Source organism: Chamaea fasciata, unplaced genomic scaffold (assembly GCF_029207755.1).
Source record: "Chamaea fasciata isolate MVZ Bird 193981 ecotype frontalis unplaced genomic scaffold, bChaFas1.0.hap1 SCAF_10, whole genome shotgun sequence".
In the NCBI taxonomy this organism is placed as follows: Eukaryota; Metazoa; Chordata; class Aves; order Passeriformes; family Sylviidae; genus Chamaea; species Chamaea fasciata.
In genome coordinates, this window is record NW_027094095.1 from 25,403,957 (window position 1) to 25,425,557 (window position 21,601).

Consider the following 21,601-nt stretch of genomic DNA (forward strand, 5'->3'; position numbering starts at 1 on the left):
TATGCTGACCAAGACATGTGAGTGGGAGCTTTGGGCAGGTGTCTGCCTTTACACACCTCAGGATTGATGCATTAAATTCTTTAATCTTGTTTTATTAATACAAAATTTGTTTAGATAATGAATGCTTATTACTTAGCTTTGTCTCAGGTTTGTTTTGACATTACACAACACTGCCCTTAGGACCAATATTGTAAATTAAACATCAAGCTGCCATCATTTTAAGTGCTGCAATTTAAAAAAATAAAAATAATAATTAAAAAAAAAAAAGAACAGCTGTCACCCAGGAAAACAACAAAAGTGGAACCTAAACAAACATTCCCTTAGGCTGCTATTGTTTTTCCTAATAACTTGGATGGTATTTCCCCCTCCCCACCCACACAGTTGGAATAGGAAGACTGGACTTTTCTATTGCCAGTTGATAAATTCTTTCCAAATTTAGAGTATTGAACTCCACAGTTGTATAGGATTATAACTATATTATTAGATTATACATAATTATGACTACAAGGAAAGAGGCTCTTGCAGAGATCATGGGAGTGATCAGTTGTTGCTGGTGTTCTCACATAGATGGGTACAACTTCAAAAAATTCCAGGATGTCTGTCCAGAAAGGTCTTCAGGAAAAGTTAATCCTTCCACTGCCTGCCCTGGCAGCTGGTGAATCTGTGTAGGTGAACAGATGTTGCTGAAATGGAAGAGTGGTCGTGGGGAAAGAGTGAAAAAGATTCTGAGATCCTGCTTGGTGTGGAAGAGTCTGACACTGGCATATACACTAATCACAAGCTGGGCCTTCCTATGTCCAGAGAAAACAGGCAAAACACCTTTCTCACTCCTTCTCTTTAGGCTGTTCACCCAGAAGGAACAGTAGGTGCTCTCATGAAGGCAGAATTTGATCCCTAATTGGTTTTTTTTAGAGTTCAGGAAAAAAAATTCCCCTTTTGACTTGCAGTTTCCATTTTTCACTTAATTGCTGCAAAGACAATCCCTGCTGGCAAAAACAAGCACAGGAGTGTAACCTGTAAAGCTAAAATACAGAAGTAGCCTGGTTCTGATCCACGCACCAGCTGAGAGAGAGGTCTCAGCTCTTTGAGAGTCACAGAATCATGGAATAATTCAGGTTGGAAAGGATCTTTAAAGGCCATCTAGTCCAACTGCCCAGGAAGGAGCAGGGAGATCTTTAACTAGGTCAGGTTGCTCAGAGCCCCATCCAGCCCGGCCTTGAAAGTCATCAGGGATGAGGCTTTGACCACCTCTTCGGGCAACCTGTGCCTGTGTTTCACCACCCTCACCCTAAAAAATCGTTTTCATTATATCTAGTCTGAATCTACTTTTCTTTATTTTAAAACCATTACCAGTTGTTTTGTTCTGTTGCTACAGGCCCTGCTAAAAAACCTGTCCCCCTTGAAGTACTGAAAGGCATCAATAAGGTCTCCCAAGAGCCTTCTCCAGGAATTCAGGAAGCACTGCCAAGTACTACAGTGACTCTGTACTCCTCACCAGGAGTCAGGACTGAGAGATCTCTTCCAAAGTAACTCCCGAAGATGAGGCAGAATGGAGGGTGCAGAATGTTCTTAGGGAACAACCCAACTCAGTAACTACAGCTTGGACAACTTCAAGGACAGATTGAATCCCTATTTATAGCCTCAACTCTGTGGGCATCCTCAGGGATGGATGCACCTCCTTCTTGGCAGGACAGGAGAACAGAGAGCTGGAGTGGAGCTCGACCTCATCAGCACTTCAGGGTCTGGGATTTGCTTCCAGGTGTGTTGAGAACTCTGTGATGCTGCTGGCAAGGCAAAGTCAGAACGGTTCCCACTGAGCTCCCCTGCTGCTCTTGCCTTCTGCAAGGAGCCACACCTTTGTTTTGGGCCAATAATTGTGTTAGAGAGGGAAAGCCAAACAAGGGCGAGGGCAGGAGGGGAAGAAAGTCCAGAGAGAATCAACACATGCTCCTGAGTCACAGTGCTCACTGCGAGTGCCACTTCTGGGCACCTCCCTGAGCCAGACCTTCAGCAGAGCAAGAGCACCACAAATCTTGTTAGGGGGAAGGGAGGAGACAAACAGGGACTGGAATGGGGGTTGTCCCCACTGGTGACACCTACACCTTTTCACAGACCTTCTCCTCTTGGGAGAAGCCCCCAAAAAGCTCTCCTGCTCTTTGCCACTGCACTGACACTCTGCTCTTCCAAAGGTAAACCAAAACAAAGATCTACAGCACGTTTGCAGAAGTTTACTAAGATGCTCACAAAATTAAAAACATAATAATAAAACCCCAAATAAAACACAAAAGCAAAGCAAGGCAGCCATCCCAAGGAAAAGAAAAAACCACTGGAGAATTTCATCCTTTGTTTGCTGCTATGAACAGAACTAAGAACTCCAACCACCAGAGATACAAGCCAGATTTATAGAGGAAATTAAGAAAGAGAAGAAAGCCAAGTATGTTTAGTTACTTAACTGAAAGTAAATCTAAGAAACCCAGATGGGATTATTCAGACCTAAGATTAGCTATTCAGGAGAGAAGAGAAGGGAAACAAATATTTCAACCAAACTGACTTTAACACCCCTGTTAATTACAAATACATTCTGGAAGATAAAGATATGCAAAAGAAATGAAGTCAGTGAAGGTCAAGAATAGGCTCCTACAGCAGCTTACAGAAGTGTGCCATAAATGGCACTTAGGTACAAAACTTTGATTCACTTGGCTGGGATTCATGAGCTGGATGCTTATTCTCTGCATAATGGCTCAAAGGTAATAATCACAAATGTTGCTATTTAAATGGAAAATAAATAGCCCTGTCTCTTTAAGGACATCATGTCTCATTCTCAGTGGAATAGTGGCAGCTATAAAAAAAGCTATGATTTCAGTATTTCTTGTTATGACTTCTCTCCCCGCTTGTCTAAAAATAAAAGGCTACTCTGTAGTTCCAGATCAATCTAACTAAAAGAGAAGAATTCTCTTACAAAAACAAAATAGCAGCTCTGACACTAGTTAGGTATTCATCACATGTGGAAATGGCCCATAATGCTGCCTTCAAACCTTTCCAACAAGTTGTATTAAATTAGGTTGGGTTGGGATTTTTTTTTCCCCTGCACCAAAAGCAAAATAAATATAGCTTTATTTAATGCTACTAAAACGTTCAGATTCAACTGGAACCCCAAGGCATGTGGCTTTGTTGTTAAAGCACATATACCGACTCTATTGATTGGTGCAGTCCTCTGTGCAAGAGAATTTGTCACATCAATAGCAACTGAAAAATACTCAGGAGCTGTAATATGGTTTAAATGAGCAGTTACCACATCAATATAAAGAGCATTTCCACGGCAGTAGATGGGAACCCTTTTGCAAACCTGGTATTTGTTTTAAGATAAAGGTTGACAACTTTTTTTTACAAGGGAGATTTTTTTAAGTTAGGGTGAGCAAAGCAGCAGCCCCTGTAGTTGTCCTGTGGTGACAGGAGCACTCTGGGGGCAATAAAAGTCATGATGGACAGAAAACTTCCAGACTGGAAAGGAATGGCAGTGCTACAAGCCAGGTGGATGTAAGGGCCAGAGATAACTCTGCTGCTCCCTGGGCTCTTCCACTGCTGCTGCCCAGAGCACATCTGGGTCACAGCTGTGGATCCACCCCTGAATTTGCTTCCCAGAGCCCCAGCCTGGCACAACACAAGAGCTGGGACATGCTGGATGTGAAAGAAAGAGAGAAGATTCCTGACCCATCCTCAATGCCAAGCAAGAGCTGGGGGAGGAGAAATCTTCAGCCATGCCTCTGTCTCTCCTCCAACCTTCTGGGAGAAGGTTCATGCCTTAAGTTTTAGCTTTCATATTTTCATATTCTGTGCTGCCTCGGGGTGTAGTTCTGAGCCTCGTATTAAGAGTTAGTCAGCTCTCTTCATAGAGTAGGTAGACAAAACAAATCCTTTTCCTGCTGGAGACCAAGGACAACTTTCAGGCCCAAAAGCACAAACAATGGTGGACTGAAGGGAGGAACAAGAAGGATGAGACCTCACAACCTGAAGCTGTAATTGGACAATTAAACCCCAATATGCAAATGGACCAAAACTTATAAAAATGTAAGACCTTGTGACTAGCTGTTCATTTTGTGACCATTCTTAGTCTACCTGTTTAGGCCCTGTCGTGCCCAAGGTGTATCCTACATAAATACCTACTTTATTCTCTAGCTCTGTCCAGTCTCTGTTTCAGGTCAGCCTTCCCAAGGCATCAAGGTGATACATGGAAATGGTCATTCCCAGCTGATAACAGATGTTATCTAGGCAGACTCAGAGAGATACTCACTGGCCTCAGTAACACACAATCTAAATTAAAAAGTCAAGCAAGGTGTAAGAGGGGCCACTGAGGAGAAGTGCTGGAAGCATCCTGCACCATGGCTGCATTGGTGGATCCCTGGCCTCGTGGGGTCTGGCACACATGGCTGGGCTCCTGGACATCAGCAAGGCATGCAGCCTCTGCCTTGGTCACAACTGAATTGGAGAAAAATAGAAATAGGAAATGCACAGCAAGGAATAAACCCCCATTTCATGGGCTTGAGAAATATCCCTATTTTTCAATAATGAGAAATAGTTCTATGTTTTCTGAGGAGGGAGCATGCTTTTCCTGACTCAGTGTGTTTATAGAGCACAGTCCTCCCTCAGCCACATCCCTCCTTCCCTTGGGTTAAAGTACCAGGGACGTTCTTGTCATTCAGGCAAAAAAATCCCACTAAAGGAAGACGAGAAGTGGCATGTGCTGCAAGTTTTGAGTAAGATGAGAAATTTCACACTATCCTGATATCTTCTGGGTAACTGCTTATTTTATGATGACTAATAGGCAATTACTATGGTAATACTGCAATACAACATGTGTGAGGTTTGGAAATGAGAAATTATAGGTAACTACTTTGGACTCATTTCTATGGTAACAAAAAGTAATTGTCATTAAATACCAGTTATATTGCTGCTGTACCTGGTAATTATAGATTTTTTATGCCCAGTAACATAAATAAAACCAATAAATTTATTCAAAAGGTCCACGATTGTTTACTTATACGTTGCTATATAGAATACACAATGACAAACACCTAATTAGGAAAAATAAACTCCATTGAGGGCTTCATCTTGTCATCTTAGATGGATACTCTGTTTTTCAATTTAAGGAAATGCATGAATTTCACATGTATTAAATTAAGTTAAGGGGAAAAAGAAAAACACCTTCTCTGCCAGAAAAATAAGTGAAAAATAATGAAGAGTCAAGCAAATGATTGTCTACATGTGTGGAGCTGTGTCTTACAACTGAGTAAGTGATAGTAAGAACCACCTGACATATCCAGTCCCCCCAAAAGGGACATAAATAATAAAAAAATTTGGATAAAGTCCATGTGTGCCTTTACTGTTAAAAAACCCTTATGAATTACATGTGAACATGAATTTTTGACTATTTCTAGAGTCACAGAAATAAAGTCCAGAAAGACAAGTTCAGGATAAATCTGAAATATTTCACCTGATCCAAAGCCTAGTTTTCTGATTGTATTTCAAATCTTTCAAAAGGCATGTTTGGAAAAGGTCAGTTTTTAAACAAATTGTGCCATTAACAAACAAAAATCAAAGCAGATTGTCCTTTATAAAATGCTGGTATGAATAATTTAAAATGTTTCTCAGGCCTTCCCTTTTTTTCACATGAAACAGTTTGCTAAATTCAACTCCCTTCTACAGATTATTTAAGTCTTTACAAAACAACGTTTCTGAGACAAAAATATACCCTTTGCTCAAAGCGTGAAATCCCAACACAGCTTTCATATGAACACTGACACTGTTTATGGTGAATTTGGTGCTCCAGTCTGGGTAGGGCTGGCCTCCTTTCAGTCCAACAAATTAATTTGTTAACCCCTTACACAAGCAAAAAGTAATGACTGTGTTGAGTTCAAAAATACTGTCGCTGGCAGTGAAATGAGAAAGGATTGGAACTGGTGTGTGCCCTCTACTTCCCATTCCCACAAATTATTGCAGTCCCTAAAATCGGGCTGGAAGGATACAGCAGTGGTGGTATTTCAGAACATTTCAGCTAATTCATGGCTTTAATTTACCCAAGGCTGATATTGTCACAGCTCCCCCAGAGAAGGAACACAGAAAAGCCAAGGAATGGGAACACTCACTGGGTCATGCGACAGAGCCTTTAGGGGACGGTCAGGATATTCCATCTGCCTTGTCATGGCATTTCTGGGATACTTCAGTGAAGAGCTTCCCAGACTAAGCAACACATCCCTTTTGGTGCCAGTGTAGGATTTTGCCTCTGAAAGGTGAGGCTGACAAATTGGAACTAATCTAAGGCGGTGTGGTACAGTCATCTCGCCTGCAGGGACACATTTCAGCATTCAGCTGCAGAATGCCAGCTTAAGAACAAGCTCTCGATAAAGGAAAGTTCAGGCCAAGCCTGGGGATGCACGACTTTTAAATCAAGAACACTTTTTTTTTTCCCCCCCTTAGTCTACCCCCTCCTCCCTGGGGATGGCAATATGATAATGCTGTATTGCAAAGAGAGGGAGAAAAGTTGAGAAATCTCTCTTCACTGCACCAGTTTTCCTTTATTTCCTGAAGCTGTTTCACAGTTTAATCCATCAGAGAGGGTGAGATTAATGTTATGGAGAAACTCACAAATATTTTTATTTTTGTGTCACACTTTTTTAAACTAAAGCTAAAGACCAAGTCATGCACTGCCCCCAGCAAAAGGGGTCTTTATATTCAGGTGAGAGCTGAGGACAGGTTGCCAGCTAGAAATAGGGAGAAGACTGAAGATTCTCTATTTTAGTTGGGTCAAACAATGGCATCTTCCTGGGCAATTTGATTACAAGTCCATGCAGCAGATCATCTATATACTGTAATTGCAAAGCCAGTTACACTTAGAAGTGTAATTATACCAAGCTTTAAAGACTTTAAGGAAAGGGTGAAGCCTGTCTTCTGTTTTGGGAAAGACTCTGCATCCATGGCCACAGTGAACCGCAGGTACCTATCATTACTCTGTATTTCAGGAGGAGCTGGGTATATTCATGCAGCAAGAAAATGACTTTGAGGGTTGGTGTTTTTTTTTTTTTTTTTTCCACTGAAAAGGAAGTTTAAAAAAACCCCCACAAAAACTTTTGTTCAAATTGTGTACAGACTTTCTAAATATTCTGAATTAAAAGAGCTGCTTAATCACCCCTGTACATCCCACAAGGCACCTTGTCTTTTCATTCCTAATTGTATAGGTCCACACATTCTTAAACTCTTGCATAAACTTGAATAAATCAGTGAAGTTTAGCATCCCATTTCCATGCATCCTGATGCACTGAGCTCTGACATTCATTTCCATGACCATTTATTTTAGAGCCACCTGACTATACATGCAACATATAAACAACTTTCCTCACAGGTGGCTCTGTGCTTTATAGTTGCAGTACTAAACTCACTTGTTGCTGGTGATGAACATTTCACCACATCCAAGTCACCATCACATTTTGTCTGTTCTCTTGAAAATGAGCTGCAGTTTGTGGGAAACAGGCAATTCTTGGTGGCATACTTGCAGATTTGGCGTAATCTCCTAAACCTCAGTTCACAACAACAAAGGAAGGAGGATTTTGGAGGAGAGCACACGGCTCTCACCCTCAGTCAGTCCTGCATCCCCCAAAATGGCAATGAAGAAAATTTCACCAGCTAGCTGTTACCATATCAGCCTCACTTAGTGAGTGGTTGTTTCCTGCCCTGATGTCAGGAGAACCATCCCATCCCATCCCATCCCATCCCATCCCATCCCATCCCATCCCATCCCATCCCATCCCATCCCATCCCATCCCATCCCATCCCATCCCATCCCATCCCTTCTCCAGGGGCTGCTGACACACTCAGGCTCTCCATGGTGCCCACCGTGCATGGGGTTCCAGAGAATAGCCAAGTGCATCCAACAGTGCACTTTGCCAGTTGTGCACGGCTGCGCACTGGTGGGGTGAAAGAAAATCCTCTCTCACACTGGCAGGAGATCAATTTACAAACTCAAGCATGAGGTTTAATTACCCATTTCATTATCTTAGCTTGCATTGCTCTGAATGTGAACCTTCAATGAACCAAAGAAATAGTCACCAGCTGCTGCTTTGAGAAAGAGGGAGATAACAGGAAGAAGTTCAAATGCCTAAAACTGCTCTTGCTGCATGTGGCACCCCTGTTTGCAAAAGCAGGGGGTTATCCCCAGCCAATACATCTGTGTCAGACCCCACTATGTGGAAGATTTCTGAAAGTCCTATTTATGTGCTCATCTGAACAAAGACCAAAAGAGATGAAGCAGAGTTATCTAGCCAATCACTGAGAAGCCTCAGAGTTAAATTTTCAAATACAAGCAAGTGATCCTTAGAGGTTTTTTTAGAAATGCATCCAGTAGATTCAAGTAAATAAATTGTGATGTGCTTGTGGATTTTGTATGAGCAGGAAATAAGGTGTTTGCTGTAAATTATTCACTCAGCACTAGTTAACTGCAATGCTAGCACATTACTAGGCTTTTTAATATTCTTCTCAAGATAATAGGTAGCATTTTGCTTATTATCCTCGTTTTTAAAGTTATTAGTTACATAAGGCCATTTGTAAATACAGTGAAGAATTGCAAGAAAATCAAATGTTTTTTCAACTAGCTCATTAAAATTCTCTTTAGTTCAGGAGGGTTGAAATTCCTGCATATCATGGAAAGTTAAACCAAGAATACACCATCAAGCTCAGCAATTCCAAATTAATTCACATGGCCTTTCCCACTACCTAGGTTCCCAAAAGGCTTTTCAAGTTCTGAGCCATATGAATGCCTATAAAAAGCTGCATGTCTCTCAAAAACTATAAATAACAGTGCAGGGGGAAAACCCAACAGGAAAGTGAACTTATGGGGAAAACAAAAGCTGCTTAATTGCTACTGGAGATTGCTTATGTGCAAGGCACCTGGAAGAAAGGAGAGTGATGTAGTGGCAGATTCTAGAGCCATTTTGGGGCTTTATTCCTGTATGGTGACACATTCTGACAAATTCCTGGTGCTGCCAGAGGCCACCACTGCAGTATCACTGTCTGATTTGGGATTTGCCAAGAGCTGAGTGAGTATCACTGCAGCTGCAAGGACATCACCTTTTCTCAGAAGTTTCACTTAGAACACACAGAAACCACTGTTGAAATCACCCCCACAACTCCCTGCTGCTTCAGTTTAACGAGAAGCAAAGAAAAGGAGGGATAAGGAGCACAGATCACAGAGTCATCAATGCTGGAAAAGACCTCTAAAACCACTGAGTCCATCCATTAACCCAGCACTGCCAAAACATGTCCCTAAGCATGGTCCCACATTCACACATTCTTTATATCACTTCCAGGGACAGTGATTCCACCACTGCCTTGGGCAGCCTGTTCCAATGCCTGACTGCCCTTTCAGTAAAGGTTGTTTTTCCCAATACTTAACCTAAAACTCCCCTGGCACAGCTTGGGGCTGTTTCCTCAACAAAGAACTGCCAGCAGCCCCATTTTGTGCACCTTCTATCTTCTTCCTCAGTGGTGTCCTCACCCATACAACAACCCAGCCTTACTCTGCTTAGCAATGCAATACCTAATTAGATCACAGCTCAAGGTAGCCTGGCTACAAAGTGAATTGTGTTATTTAGTCTTGCACTGTAAGCAAAACCACACACGGTATATTTCATTTCTCAGGGGCTTCTCCAGAGAACTGTGTGGTACATGTAATTGCCCCCACAAACAAATCATCAACTAATCAACTGCTTTTCATTATCACCTCCAGCAGCACATTTATTTTGTAAATAAATGCATTAAGAGAAAACAATTTTAGGGAAAACAAAAGATTATCTGAATACGATCTCAGCAGAGGAGGTGGTAAAGTAGTAATTCAAATACTAAAATGGAGTGAAATTAGCATAGGGTGGAATGATTATTCCATTCCATGTATCCCTATCTATTACAGTACAATAACAGAGTGAAATCTGTGACTTTAATGGATGATCTGGGTAGTTTAAGGGAGCTGTGATTGACTGACACATTTACATAGAGGCTGATGAGCAGCATAATGAGTGCATTTATAAAACACAGCTAAGGTCTAACTCTAAGCTGACATTAACTCCCACACCTAGAGGAGGCTGGTAGAGCAGATACCCTGCTGTCTTGGAGAGTTGCTCTCTGCCTCCTGAAGCAAACAAATTTGCTATTTGCCCCTTTCTGAGGTGGGAATTTCAGGAAGCACATGGTCATGTGAGAATCTCCAGTTTGAGAGGAATGAATTGGAACAAGCCATAGAGGACTCAATGACAAAACAGTGCAAAGTGTATGAGGCAAATATAACAATACACAGATTCATTCTCCACACCATACCTGTAATTTCCCAGGTAAACTCCATCAGGATTGAGCATGGGAGCAATCTTGAAGACCAGGTGGTCTCTCAGTACTTTTGCAATTGGATGGTGGCTCACAAGAAAATCAATTATACCTGAGAAAAAAATAAACAAAAGGAGTTTGAAGGGGGAGACATGTGACATCAATGATTTCCAGACATCTACCTGAAATTTCACATATAAAAGATTAGAATGATGATTTCTCCTGATTCCTGGCACTGCTCCTGCTTCCAACAGAACAAAACGCTTGCAATCACATAGCACCTGCCACCTGCTTAAAACTCCATGAACTTTAAGGAGAAATACCTTAATCTGTCCTCATAATGCAAGTACACCTTGCATTACCAGACATTGTCGAGTTTCCACAGAGGGAGAAGTTACTACTCAGAAACCTTTCTGGTCCTAAGAGGAGAAATGGAGATACCCCTCACACCCAGCCTGCACAGGGCTCACACTGCAGACCACCTTGTGAGTGGAAATTTGTTGAGTTGAGCCATCTCAAATTCATTTCAGCGTACACCCAGACCTACCTGTGATGTGTGAACACAGATTTCACATCATCTGCATGCATAAAGAGGTGTAAAATGCCTCAGAAAAATTGGGAGAGTTGCATAATATGTGCACTGGACTCAGCAATATTGTGCCACTGGTGGACTGGAATTTATAAGGTGATATTCTTCACTTCTTCTACAGTCATAAAAACCAGGAGTAACTGCGCCTCATCAGCTTCTTTAATGTGGAACCCAGGCAAGTGACAGGGAAGCAGATCCTTAAATGCAATTCCCCTGGGCACATCACTGCACCAGGGTCTGCAGGAGCTCCTTCCCCTTGGCCTCGTGCTTGGGAAGCTGCTGAACATTGCCTCAGCCCAGGGCTGGTGCTGGGGCAGGAATCTGGCAGTTAAATTCACTGCTCATCCCTCCACTGAGTTGGTACTGACAGAAATAGCTTCCAGGGAATTAATGTTGAGATAAATTGAGTTCCTGTGTAATCTCAGGACACCCACAGATAGGTCATGACAATTTGCTATTTATTGTAAGGTCCATCCTGTGAAGCAGGAACCATTTACTGAATTTCCCCAGAATAAATCAATCACTACGGTCTAGTAACAGGATAAAATTAAGCAGAGAAAAATTAAGGCTGCTCATCAGTAAAATTTCAGTAATGGTGAGCTCTATTAGAGTGTGGAATTGTCTCTCCAGGGTAAGAGTGGAATCCCATCATCAGAAACATTTAACAGTGGACAGGGTAAAGCCTTAGGGAATAGCTAAAACGAGCAACAATTCAGCATAGAAGGGATGGCCTGGGCTAACTAGCTGACTTCAGACCTGATTTTTTGTGATTCAACCAAAGTATTAAAAAAAGCTCCTAAACCCCAAGTCCATGCTAGGTTAAATGCACTTGTTTTGAGCTTGGCTGAAACATGCATTAAAGACGAGACCAAAATCTCACATTCTGCATGACTCCTTCATTTAGTTAATTTTGTAAGGCTCACTTTGTATTTCAAATACCAGAAAGTCTGAACCTAGGCTGCTGTTGGAATGAATTCTAATTTTCTGAGGCACATGGAGCAAAATGAGGCTTCTGACATGTCTGGGATGACCAAGGTATAGTCAACTCTAAACATCAGCAATTTTTTCATGTCTCACTGACTAATCCTGAAGAGGAGAGATGAACTTTCTGTAACCAGGTCTTCCACTTGAGAAGAAACTAAACCTGAATTTCTGAGGCAAATTAGCTTGTACATAATTATATTGCTCAGGAAACGTTCCTGCAATTACCTCCTCTGGATGAAGGAAACCGAACACTGGTCTGCTTTTTGGCTGGTGTTGTGACTTCTGTTCATTATCCAACAGCAAGAACACGAAGGAATGACGGGGACACAGTTGGATCCTGAATAACCAGATTTCCTAACTGTATGCAAACACGAAAAGCTTAGCTATGCTAAACTGCTGCTCTGACTGTTTCCTGGCAGTGTCTAAAACATAAACCACAGTACTCGCACCTGGAGGGCTCAAAATCACTTAAAGGGAAACAACCCCTCACTTAGTCCATGGTTTCTCAAGACTCTGCTGGTTTTAGTTTAAAAGAGCTTGCAACTTGACTCAAACTAAACCCCAACATCACATCGGCTTGTGTTTTCTAAAACACTTGGAGGACTTAACTACTCAGAAATCAGTGTGTCCAGAACAAGTTTTATCCTAGGTTAGATAAGACCCTTCAAGCTGAAATAAAACCGGCACAAATATTGCACCGTGTGCATTGTGGACCATTGCCTCACCAAAGGCCTTGGCAGCACAGCAGGCAGGCACATGCCACAGCTCCTCAGGCAGCAGGCAGGACTGTGAATACTTCAGGGGTAACTGCTTTTCTTTCAGGAGGTGACACAAGAGCCCAGACTCTCAGGGCTTGGCTGTGGCTGTCACTGTGCCAGTGAAGAGGCTGGTCCAGGTTCTGCTCATTTCACCCCTGTTATTGATGCAGCCGTGCTCACAGAGCTTGGCAGGAGCATCTTGGCAACTGGAAGCTGCAGTTTTCAGCTTCAGCAGGCAATTGCTATTCCCCGAGAAAGAGCATGCAATGGTGTGGAAGGCTGCACAGAAACGTGCAGTGGGTGAGGCTCTGCTTGCCTGATTCACTGCTGCACCCAACTAAAGGAGCCTGGCCTTGGGCACCCAGAGCTTAGTGTCAAACACGACCCAGCATCTCCCCAGGCACCCCAATCGACGCGGGCTGCTGCAGCTGAGTTACCCATCACAAAGAGATTGACTTGATTTTCTTACTTGGCAGTCAATCAAGCCTGAAGAAGGTTTTTTTACCACATTGTAAAAACACCAAGGAAGAGTTAAAAAAAAGAATTTTAACCTGGAAGTAGAGGCAGTTCTAAGGAGCATGAGAAAAGCATGAGACAAAAGCATGCATTTATATACACAAACCTCACCCTAAAATTATTGTAAGTATCTAAATAATCAATACAACTAGGAAATAGCTTTGTCTTTCAGGAGAACCCAATAGTTCTGGACTGTCTGAAATAGTCTGGATCAATAATGTTTAAAATAAATAGATAGATATCAGACTATTTAAAAAAAAATACCGTTGCCGAGAACTTGGTGCTCCTGTTAATAAATCAATACAAACTAAATTTTACAGCTTCTGTAATCAGCAAGAGACATATCAGTGTATCTCATTAGGCCAGGGTTAAGAATTTGGCAGCAACCAAAGCCCATTTAATATCATTTACTTCAAGGCAGACATGGCAATACAACAGATGCCCTAATTTATTTGTTGATCTTTGTATTAAAATAACAGTTTGCTGGTAAACAGGAAGGGTAATGATGCCAGTCACCCTTGTTAGTGGCTAATAATTGCTTAAATTGTCCACTAATTGACCTGTGCTACTGTTGAAGCACTGGATCGTGTTGCAGGGCATGAAGTAAACAAGGCCACTGTAATATTACTTTAGAGAATGACTTCTGGAAATAGAACTACTTATTGCCATAAATTTTCTTTTCACAGATGAGCAGATTAATTGGTCTGCCAATTAGTCTGCTATTAAAGCAAAAAAAGGGCTGCCCACAGATTGGTTGGATCTTCGAACTGTAGCCCCAGTTTGGGTCAAAGGAAATAATCCAATCTGAATCAGTCACATTCAGCTATGAAAAATAAGACAAGCATTATTTAAAAACACAAACCTCTGTGGCTGGAGATCAAGGAAAACAGCCAAATAACAAAGTATTAACTCTTCAGGAGGCTTCAAAATGGAATAGAGAATGTGATGGAATGGGCCTACTGAGACACATTACAGTGTGGAAAAGTTCTCCAATTAGAAGAAGCAAAACAATATGGATTATTTTCCTCTCAAGCTTTCTGGAAAGCAATTAAAATATTTATATTTCAAATAATAACATGCAATTATGGATGCTGCCTGGAACCAGAACAGCTCAGAAATCAGCATTCAGCCATGACACAAGAAGAGGCTTATTCACAGTCCACTAAAAATCCACCAAAGTCTTTACATTAACTTCAAGGAGCTTTTCATAGTTGCAAGTGAAAGGGAAGAAAGAATTGAAAACAAGGAAATGAGAAAACAATACTCACAACTGCAAATATTAGAGACACAGCCACATTGACTTAAAAATGTCAGACTGTTAAAAACCTGATTTCTTGTTAATACAAGTTTCACTGAAACTGCACTAAATCTGGACCAAGCCCCTTCTACTCTGAGTCACCCCCTTATCATTATTCTTTCTCAAGGCTGAATACACTTTTTCAAATTTCTCCTGCCTTCTGCAGCTCAGCACCTATCACCTGCTCCAATATCAGGTCCTGTGGCATCTTTCTGCCCAGCCCAATCCAGCTTAAATTATCTGCTGGTTCTTCTCAAACACGTTAATCATTCACTCTTCCATAACATGTCATTTCCACTGTTCTGTCAAGACATTTCCTCAACCAGCCTCCTTAAACTCTGTTTAAACTTCCTGCTGGCTCTAACATGACCTTTCCACATTTGCTCCTTCCAAAGAAAAGCCAGCCTTACCCCCCGCTTTTTCCATTACTCCATCCTTTCACCCTCAGTCTGACAATATATTTAATTGTGCAACTATATAATACATTTGCCCTCCTCCTATTAGTGAAAATCTAATCAGCACAGATCCTAATGCAATATGGCAACTGCTAATGCAAACATACCCTGCACTGTATCTAGGATATGCCAAGAAAGAAGTGATTTATGTTTTCAGACCCATTTCCTAATGCTGAGTAGCTGCTGGTATCCTTCATTCAGCTCACCACAGCCTGCAGGTTAAAAAGAATGCGACAATTGGGCTCTAAATGCCACAGGATGTATGGAAAATAAATGTAAAGGAGTCCCAAATGCTTACACTGATGGAACTATCGAAATATACTGTTAAAGGAGACTGAATCCAATGTGAATGACACTATTGTTATGTTTCAGTGGAGAGAAAGAAAGCAAAAATATGGGTTTGGGCTTTTTGGAGAGGCTTTTTTTAATGTGACAGTGAAAAAAAGGTGATAATGGCCAAGCAGTTACAATATTCTGTCCCCAAAAACAAGTACAATATGCAGAATAAATGACAGCAAGCCATCATTGTACCATCATTTGCCTGCAAAGTTTCTCCTTCAGCAGCAGGGCCCTCGTCTGTTCAGCCTTTGCCCTGTCTCACGGGACTGCAGGAAAAAAAAAAATCCAAAACAACAAAACAAAACATGAAAAAGACAGATGGAGCCACTTCTCCACCTCAGCACGGTGGGAAAGGTGTCACACTGCCACTGAACCCTGCCCAACACAGGTCACAGCAAGGCTGTGGCAGAGTGGGCTCCAGAGAACACACATCTGCTCCTCCAGTGCAGCCCCCAGCAGAGCCCAACAGGCAGAAATGGTCCAAAAATGCCTTAATCTGAAGTGCTTTGATATTCAGCACAACAGCAAGAACAAAAATAAAAGCATGTGAAGGGTGATAAACGAGCAGAGCTGACTCATAGTGAGGTTACTGACATGATCTAACACCATGCTGTCACCAAAATTATTCCTACAAAAGATCATCACAGAGGGGTCCATATGCACAAGATCATCACAGATGCTGACTCTGCCCCTTCTTACAGCTCTGCTCCTCCTCCTAATGTGGAAAAACAGATTGACAAACTCCAATGTGTTTTGTTTGTAGTATTTCACACTTTTTTAGAAACATATTTCTTGGGCAAGGGAAGGGATGAAGAAGGGTGATGTTAACATCAATCTAGAAAAAATCTATAGATTTTGAATACTTTATTAATAGGTTGCTTTTATCTTTTCAAAGGTCCCTTTAGAATCCTTGGCAAAACCAAGGTTTATTCCATCAAAATTATAAAAGCTAATATGGCTGGTGAAGAAGCACTGCAAAACTAAAACAGGCACTTGCGTAGAGTGTTAGATGAAGGAAAATTTGATGTCTGAATTGTGTCACCAGTTTCCAAATGCCCAGACTGGTGTATATCTGCATGCATACGTCTCTCTCCCAGTAGTTTCTGCAGTTGAGACTGGGAAGATCAGAACAGTGTCTGTTTTCCATGAACACCCTCTCTGGCCATCCTCAGCACCCTCAGGGGCAAGGCAAAGGAGGGCAAGGGCGCATCCTCTCAGAGGGATGCAGCACCTTGCACAAAACCTGAGTGAGCACCCATCAGACCCCACTTCTCAGGTCAGACTCTTCTCCTGCTTCCTCTACTTGTTCAGATTTCAGATAGTTCAGATTTCAGATGTTCAGATTTCCTTAGTCTTCCTGCAGGAAAGGCTCAGAGGGGACCTGCACTGGCCTGTGGGTGCCCCGTGATGAAAAACAATCAAGTTTTCTGGAAAATGCAGAGAAGTGAACAATTTTCCCCAGTGGTTCCTGTGGACAGGAAGGTCTCAAGGGAAACAACAGCTCAACAAAAATTGCCCATGACAAAACACATCAGAGCCAACCAAGGCAGGTGAGACAGCTCTAGGAAGGACATCCCTGGTTACATTATTTCTGAAGGGAACAGAAAGAGAAAGGCTGATTGATTCTCTTGGACTATCAGACCTTATAATCACACATCAGTTTGTCCCCAGCTAGACAGGTAAATATTTCAGTGCTAAGTAAGATCTTGTTGCATGAGTTTGGTTGGTTAAAAGCACCCCAAAAAGTTTACAGGTCCCCATGGTCATTTCAGTTGTCTTTTTAAACCTGCAATTATCATTGCCATTGTAAAAAAATCCAAACCAACAGTTAGTACCTGGTGAACTGTGCACAGAGTCCCACTTCACCTATTTTTAGAGAAGTTTTAATCAACCTGAGGCAGAAAAGTTGCACACCTAACTAAGGATCCAGCTGCAATAAGCAGATTGATTAGAAACACATCAAGCTATATTATGGCATGTTTGTTCTTTTATTTACCGTTTAGTCTCTCATCTATTCTCTGCTGTAGCTCTTGGTCTCTTCAAAACACAGGATTAAAAGCAAAGGAAATCTCAAATAATGGGATAAAATGAATGTGCAGGAAATGAATGGGTGAATTAGATTACAGCAGATGAAACACTGAGGTCTCAAATGCAAAATGCAGGGAGTTTATTTAATTTGTTACTCTTTTAAAATGAAAATATGCTCACTGACTTGAATTAGTAATTTTCCTGTTTTAAGATATGTTAGGCCATTACAGCTAGGCCTGTTTCCAGAGCAGTGAAATAAATGGAAAACAGCCAGTCTCCCAGGGAACACAATCCTCACTGCATTTTGCCAGCCCAGTGGAACAGCGTTAATGTCAGCTCCAGAGAAAACCATGCTTCTGCTGGAGGGGCTGCTTGCAAAGGAATTGAGAATGACTGGCAACAAATACTTCAAATGGCAGAGCAAGGCACTGTGGATTTTCTCCAGTTTTAACGTGCATGGTAAGCACAGACACTAATTGATTTAAAGAAGATTTTAAAAAACCCCATCATTCCTGACCATTCCCTCCCTCCCTCCTCCAGCTAGCCCAGGGTTTCATAAATAATTAATCTGGAATTTCATGTGGCTGGAACACAAATCCATGTGAAGCAGCGGGAGCAGCAGTCAGGAACCTCCCAGCTGGGTTCTGTCAGTGTGAGAGAGAAAATGTTCTGTCAGTTGCCGACCTGAGTCAGGGCATCCCAGCCAACACTTCCACCCCTCCAGGTTTCCCAGATATCTTTTTTTGCATGTAATGATCTCACTGAGGGGGCTGAAGGCTCTGGTGGAGGACCACAAGTGTGTGACACTAGTGTCTCTAAACACACCAGCAGATCACAGGGTGTGGGGACAGTGAGTGTCCATTGTGCTCCTGCACCACAGCTCTGTGATGAAATGACTCTGACTATTCTGGTACCCACATATTTCAACTGCTTTCCAGAATTATGTTGTAATAACAATCATTCTCACACCATTATAAGGATACAGGAGGCATTTCTGCCATCTCAGCCTCAAATGACATTTGGCATCTATTAAGATTTCAACTTCAGTGAAGATTTGGGAAAACTGTGCCATAGTAAAACATTCTGGGACTCCTGGGTAAGAAAATGGACCATATGATACCACGAGGCAGACCTTGCTTCCCATTTTAATGTGTCTGCTGATTGGACAGGACTGACTAGGATGGAAACCTTTAAATTTATTATGGACATCCCACATAAGGAGGTACATTTACACCGCTGCCTTTCATGTGCACTATTCTACTATCTTTGAGAGACATCTACATTTAGGCCATGCAAACAAGGCCTCAGAACACCAAAGAGTTCCAGACCCTGACACTCCAGATGCATTTCAAACAGGGACAGTACACAGTGAAATGGATGTGACTGGAATAGTCAGTCACAAATCAGCAGTCTAGAAGTACAATCAGTTCAGTGTAGAAAGTTGCTAAGTGATGAGTGTTTGGGATTTCCTATGTATTTTTATGAGCTGTTGCTCTTTCCTCATAAAAAGATTCACATCTGCTTTGAAGGATATGTGGCTGCTGGTGCTTGGCTGGAGCACAACATCCCAATTCAGTGCTGAAAAGATATAGATATGCATTGCCAGTAAAACATAATTAAAGTTGGCATTCCCAGTGACTGGGATGTGGGACCAGGAGCCAGAATGCCTGATCTTAGTCTCTAGCACTGCTGATTTTTGGCAAGTTGCTACCAGAGTCTGCTATCTTAGTGTGCTCTACTTGAGATAGCAATGGCCAGATTTGCAGGGCAGCAAAACTGGCATCTCTGGGGCCAAAACCAGCAGATGGATTTTCCAAACAAACTCATGAAAGCTCATTGGAGCCGACTGTGGTTGGAAACATGGCAAGTGGCCACAAAATGCTAGGTGTTGAGTAAAATTCTGAAACTTTTCTGTTCTTACTCAGCTGTCACTAGCGAGATCTGTGCCACTGACAGCCCAACCCCAACCCACTCTTCCCTAAAGATAAGCTTTCTGAAAGATAAGATTTCTGAACAACAACCCTGTAGAGGTCAAGATGGAAAGACTTTTGGTGACAGAGACAATTGTGCTGCTGGTCAGTTCAGAATTGTAGCCCTGAGTACTCTCACTTCTGCTGTTTTCTTTTCTTCCAAACAAGCAAGCACAGAAAGGAGCACGCAAAGTGTTCCACAAACTATAGCTGGTTCTCAGAACCTCACAGGATTACCTGGAGAGGGTAAAATGTGGCATTTAATTTTCCCGGTTAGAATCGTCAGCTAAAAAAAAAAAAAAAAAAACAAAAAACAAACTAACCAAAAAACACCAAAAAAACCCCCACAATTAACCATCTTGTGAGGACAAGTCTAGTTCCTACTTTAAAATTTTCTAGATACTTTCTTCTACCCCAAGCCTGATCCTGTCTGAAAAGTAAAAAAAAAAAAAAATTACTAAACAGACTTGAGTAGACAACAAGACCACACAAATGATCTTGTTACAAAAGATGGCCTACTTCATATTAATGTAATCTTGTTCTGATAAAACTGTCTTCTAACATGCCTTAAGACCTTTCTCTGATGCTTTGGCAGTTTAACAGCTGGAAACCCCAAAGTAACCAAAGTCTGACCCTTTCTCTTTTTTGTTGTACATAACAATTAATGGCCTCGGGAGTCATTTTGATGCCATTGCATTGGATTTTGTGTCTTTCCAGACTTTAGGAAAAGACATAGAACAAGGAAAAAACCCACTAGATTCAAGGTGGAGTGTTTGTGGCAGCAGCAGGCTGCTTGAACACTTGATCAGAGCAGCAGTGGGGTGTTGGTGGCCCCATTTCCCTCGTTCCACGAGCAGGGGATTCGTGCTCTCTCCAGCAGCACCATGAGCCTAGGTTGAGCCCATTGGGTAAATCCCTCCCATTATTTCACAGTGTCTGCCTTTCCTGCTCCTTGCAGCAAAGGGATACCCACAAGCTTCAAAGGAGCAGACTAATTTGGAAGAGCAGAATGAGGCCAGGGCTGGGTTTGTCTGGTAAAAAGTGCAAACCTGCACAGAGGGAAGCAGAGTGTCTCCTGCCCTCCGCAGGGATGAGCCCATCTCAGCCCCGTCATTACCCTGGTGGCTGATGTTGCTTGCTTAACCACAAGCTAATCTCCCTGGGCCCAGGGGCAGTTGTGGAGTTCTCCAGCAGAACTGATGCAACAGCAAAGACCTGTGGAATTGACTTGAAAGAACCTGTCAGGCTGACAAAGAGAGGAGGTATTGGCAGGAGCACACAGCTGCTGCTGCAGGATTGCCTGAAGGGTTCCTAAATTCAGTGCACAGCACAGACTGAGTGGGTGGCTTTGTTGGCTGGCTTTCCTTTCTTTAATTTTCTTAATATGCTGTAAGGAGCTTGGGGTTCTGTTTGCATCAAAATGAGCCTACCAATACCCCCTGGATAATGCCTCTTTCCCTCCTGGGGAAAAACAAAAGGATTCCTGGAGAAACACTGCAAGGATCAGATGATCTTGTTTCATTAACGAATTACTTGGGATTTATCAGAATCATTCTCAAGATGTTACCTCAGAACATGATGTGCTTGGTCATTATTATTCCTAGTCTGTCCTTCCCATGAGTGTGAGTCCCTCAGTCAGCTCAAAAAATATTCACTGCATTATGGCCCTCTATTTTTACAGAATTAACTAATGTTAAATACAGCTAGGATTTCAGCCTTAGAAATATGAACAAAAATATGCAGAAGATTCCACCTTCCCTGATGTGCAAGACATGAGACAACCCAGAATAGAGGCTTGATTGCAAAGAGGGGGAAAAATAAACACAAGGGGAATAAAATCCAGAATGCATGAACCCGAATCAAACAGACAGAATGAAGCCAGGCATCACTGCACTGTTTCCTGCTATCCTTATCAACTCACAGAAGACCAGACTTTTCACCATGGCCCTGAAGGGGAGTTTCAGCTGTCCACCAACAGCTCACACAGCACCAGCAAAAAAAAAAAAAAAGAAACAGAAAATCACTTCATTCTCCAGTTTGCTGTTTAGAGCTGTAAGGGTCTTGCAGGGGAAATAGAGAAACTGCATCATTATTACAGAGTTGCTGCTTTACCCAGGACTGGGCTGAACTCCCCAGAGCCTGGAAGATGACTGCTTTCTTCCCCATCATGACAACTGCAGACCTGGAGGTCAGAAACCTTTCTGGGGCCAGCAAGAAGACTGCACCACAAGTGTAAATTTTCCAAAGTTGCCTGCACCAGGGAAAAGACTCTCAGTAGAACTACAAAAGTGATAAAAATAAAC

At 42.1% G+C, this 21,601-nt stretch overlaps 1 protein-coding gene across 1 annotated transcript in view; it reads right to left on the reverse strand.

Annotated features, from left to right (window-relative positions):
* Window positions 1-21,601, reverse strand: part of AGBL4 (AGBL carboxypeptidase 4) — an 882,078-nt gene that overhangs the window by 170,241 nt on the left and 690,236 nt on the right. The window contains 1 exon segment of the mRNA XM_066192785.1: window positions 10,360-10,474. Within this exon segment, the coding sequence (XP_066048882.1) occupies window positions 10,360-10,474 (115 nt within the window).